This window comes from Chaetura pelagica, unplaced genomic scaffold (assembly GCF_000747805.2).
Source record: "Chaetura pelagica isolate M959 unplaced genomic scaffold, ChaPel_1.0 scaffold1160, whole genome shotgun sequence".
Lineage (NCBI taxonomy): Eukaryota > Metazoa > Chordata > Aves > Apodiformes > Apodidae > Chaetura > Chaetura pelagica.
Window position 1 is genome coordinate 41,296 of NW_009951727.1, and position 3,399 is coordinate 44,694.

At 51.1% G+C, this 3,399-nt stretch overlaps 1 protein-coding gene across 1 annotated transcript; it reads right to left on the reverse strand.

Annotated features, from left to right (window-relative positions):
- Positions 1–546: 546 nt before the first annotated feature.
- LOC104398430 (ORM1-like protein 3) lies at positions 547–2,550 on the reverse strand. The gene is made up of 3 exons (XM_010008576.1): positions 2,371–2,550; positions 1,382–1,533; positions 547–864 (listed from the first exon to the last, which is right to left on the reverse strand). The coding sequence occupies exons 1-3, from the start codon at positions 2,542–2,544 to the stop codon at positions 729–731; spliced, it is 462 nt and encodes a 153-aa protein (XP_010006878.1). The 5' UTR covers positions 2,545–2,550; the 3' UTR covers positions 547–728.
- Positions 2,551–3,399: the final 849 nt, after the last annotated feature.

The window sequence follows — 3,399 nt, forward strand, 5'->3', positions numbered from 1 at the left end:
GGGTGGGAAGCAGAATTAGCTGGGCAGATTCTAGTACAAGCTGAAAATAACAAGTATGATTTGGGATCTATGGACCTTTTCCCTGAACAAATAGTATCACTGAAAACTGAAAGCTTGGTCAAAGTGCAGGTCATCCCTTCCTGTGCTGTTTTTAGTAAAAGAACTTGCTTTCTCAGTGGCGTAAAAGATTGCAAAATAAAAATCTGTATTTCTCTTCCTCCTCCTACTCCCCTGCCCAAAACTGGAACTCAAACCCCGAAACAATCGAGTACTGGGACAGTCTGGCTGTATCCCTTTGAATTTCCCCCACATATTATTTAAAGAACCTACCTTCAGACAGGGAAATACATTTTTAAAGTGCATTTACCACAGCAATAGTACCAGCACTAAAAGCTTTCCCCCTTATCCCTATCCTTGTCGTTCAATGTCTGGGAGAGATGAAAACCTCCCCAGAATTCCTCCTTGTTGTACCTTGAAGTCTCAGTGTATCTGCTGGGATAGAGCGGATCCAGCGGCGCGTGTCCTGCTCCCTGCTAAACTCTACTCTGGAGCTTGTTTAGATTTATTGGGCATGAGGATCCAGCATGTGGTGTGTGTCTATTGGATACTGCAGTTAAACAGCTGCTGTGAAATCACATCCCAGTGTGCATGGGGTGAAGAAACAGGACGGGAGAGAAGGATCTTCCCCCTCTCCCCTGCTCCTCTTCCACTCCCTCCAGCTGCACAGCTCAGTACTTGTTGATCCCAAAGATCCGGACTCCGTGGAACTGAGGCAGTTTGGGGATCAGGACGCTCATAAGGGAGATGGTGTTGATGATGAAGTGTATCCGGTCGTACTTTGTGTAAAAGCTGGTTAGAAAATACCTGGGGAGGAGGGAAACAGAGGGAGAGAGAAACCCAATTACAGCAGGTGGTGGTTTTGTTTCCCAGGACAGCCTGTGCCCCCCCCTCCCAGTACTCACAGAACGATGGGCATGATGGTGAGGAACTTGCGCGAGGCCGTGAACTGCACCCCGTAGTCCATCTGCTCCCAGTGTGTCAGCAGCCGCGCCTTCCCCTGGTCCGGGGGTTCAAAGGGAGTTCCCTTCACCGTGTGTAGGAAGATGTACATGCTCTGTGGCAAACACACAAAGACGGCGTCAGGCACCGGGAAGTGTTCGGGAGCAGCCGGCGCGTGCAGCGGCGCGCCGCTCCACTAGAGGGACGTGCCGTCGTGCTGACAAACACCAGCACATGCTCCACGAAGCAGTGAAAGCTGGGGAGAAAGGCTCACTCGGGCTTGGCTCTGACACGTGAGGCCTCTCCTTCAGGTCCTGGGCCTGAGCCAAGAAGGTGGTTGCAAGATTACAGCGCTGGGATCAGGAGATTTCCCAGTACTCACAGAACGATGGGCATGATGGTGAGGAACTTGCGCGAGGCCGTGAACTGCACCCCGTAGTCCATCTGCTCCCAGTGTGTCAGCAGCCGCGCCTTCCCCTGGTCCGGGGTTTCAAAGGGAGTTCCCTTCACCGTGTGTAGGAAGATGTACATGCTCTGTGGCAAACACACAAAGACGGCGTCAGGCACCGGGAAGTGTTCGGGAGCAGCCGGCGCGTGCAGCGGCGCGCCGCTCCACTAGAGGGACGTGCCGTCGTGCTGACAAACACCAGCACATGCTCCACGAAGCAGTGAAAGCTGGGGAGAAAGGCTCACTCGGGCTTGGCTCTGACACGTGAGGCCTCTCCTTCAGGTCCTGGGCCTGAGCCAAGAAGGTGGTTGCAAGATTACAGCGCTGGGATCAGGAGATTAGCATGGACTTGCTGTCCCTGGCAGCAGCAAGGCTAAAGGCTGCTGCTGGGAGAGCTGCAGGCACCAAGGGGCTGCTCCTGCTCTGATTACCGAGGTGATCTCATGTGGAGGAGCACAAGTCAGATAAACAGCAAGTGCTTGGCTGCATCCCATGTATTTCAAGTGCAGCCATTGCTGGTGTTTACTCTCCTTTCTGTTCCCAGAATGGTTTAAGCTGCCAGAGGAGAGGAAGGAGCTGGATGAAAAAGCAGGCAGCTTGGGTGGTTTGTCTCAGCTCTTCCTATGCTTAGAGGGATGTGACAAAGGGACCTACCCTGCAGGCAAATTCAGTGTCCCCTCAGAGCAGCATCACCAGATGTTTGCTGTCTTATCAGTACCTAGGCTGGATTTAAATGTATGACCTAAAGGCAAAGGTGCAGTCAGAGGGGTGGAGATTGAGTAATTTACCCCATGTCTTTGGAAATACAGAGAAAATAATTGCTTCAACAGGAATTTTACTAGATTGCTCTCTAAAGAACAGCTGGTGCTAGGGATTACCTCTCCATGCCCAGGGAACCCCAGCCAGCCATGCTGCTCCCTTACCATGTTGTGGATGATGTTGGTGAGAGTCCAAACCACGGGGACGCTGAAGAAGGGGATGCTGAGGAGCACGACGTGCAGCAGCCCAATCCCCAGCACGTAGGACAACCAGATTCCCCGGCTGTTCATGACACGGGTGTTGGGGTTCACCTCGCTGTGGGCTGTTCCCACGTTCATGTTGGCTCCTGTGTCTGATAGGCAGTCCTGGAACTGAAGCAGAGTCTGATCAGTGCTTGGATCGTGGCAGCACCCAGCTGAGCACAGCAGGGCTCAACACCAACCTGCTCCTGAGCAAACCTGAAATCCATTGTTTGCTAGAAAACCACAAGTCAGTTCCGTTCTCTATGCCTCGTTACGGAGCTGACATTTCTGAGGGGAAGCTAAATCTGGGAGCAGCCGAGATTTGGGAATAATGTGTGGGAAGCCCGTCTGTGATAGAAGCTACTTGTGATCTGCAGAAATGTTTTCCTGGAACAAAGATGTCAAGGTTCAATCCCATAATTGCCTGACAAGACTCAAATACTTTAAGCGCTTTTTAAGTGATCATCTTCATGTTAATCACGGATGTGCTCAGCACATGAAGCTCCTTACATGTTTATGGGTTCAGCACACCTTGAACTTGGAAGTAGAACAGAAATGTCTGCAGAGTAAGGGTACACCAGCTCGGCATCAACAGATCTCCTGATTTGTTTAACTAAAATAACAGGGTTCTGCACAGCTGCAGAAGCTTACTGGTCTCCTGCTCTGGCTTTCCTCTTTTGCCTTCCAATTTAAGACTAGCAGGGGGGAAAGAAGTAACTAAACCCTTCCCCCACAGGGAAGAAGTGAGATTCTACTTGAGGAGCATAAAAATTATCAGATAATGAGAACTGCATCAGGAGGGTATTTCAGTAGCAAGAGCTGCAGAGGATCTGGCTCTTCCCCTACCTGGAAAGAACAGCTGCCATGTAGGAGGGATACAGAGATGTTTTCCTAAACAATACCAGGAAGATGAGGAAGCAAGACAGTGTCATCCTCTCAGGGGGCAAGGTT

Coding starts and splice junctions, on each gene's coding strand:
- LOC104398430 (XM_010008576.1), bottom strand. CDS start 2,544: ATGAACGTGGGAACAGCCCACAGCGAGGTGAACCCCAACACCCGTGTC. Junction 1,534..2,370: donor CCAACATCATCCACAACATG/GTAAGGGAGCAG, acceptor TGTTTGCCACAG/AGCATGTACATCTTCCTACA. Junction 865..1,381: donor ACCATCATGCCCATCGTTCT/GTGAGTACTGGG, acceptor CCTCCTCCCCAG/GTATTTTCTAACCAGCTTTT.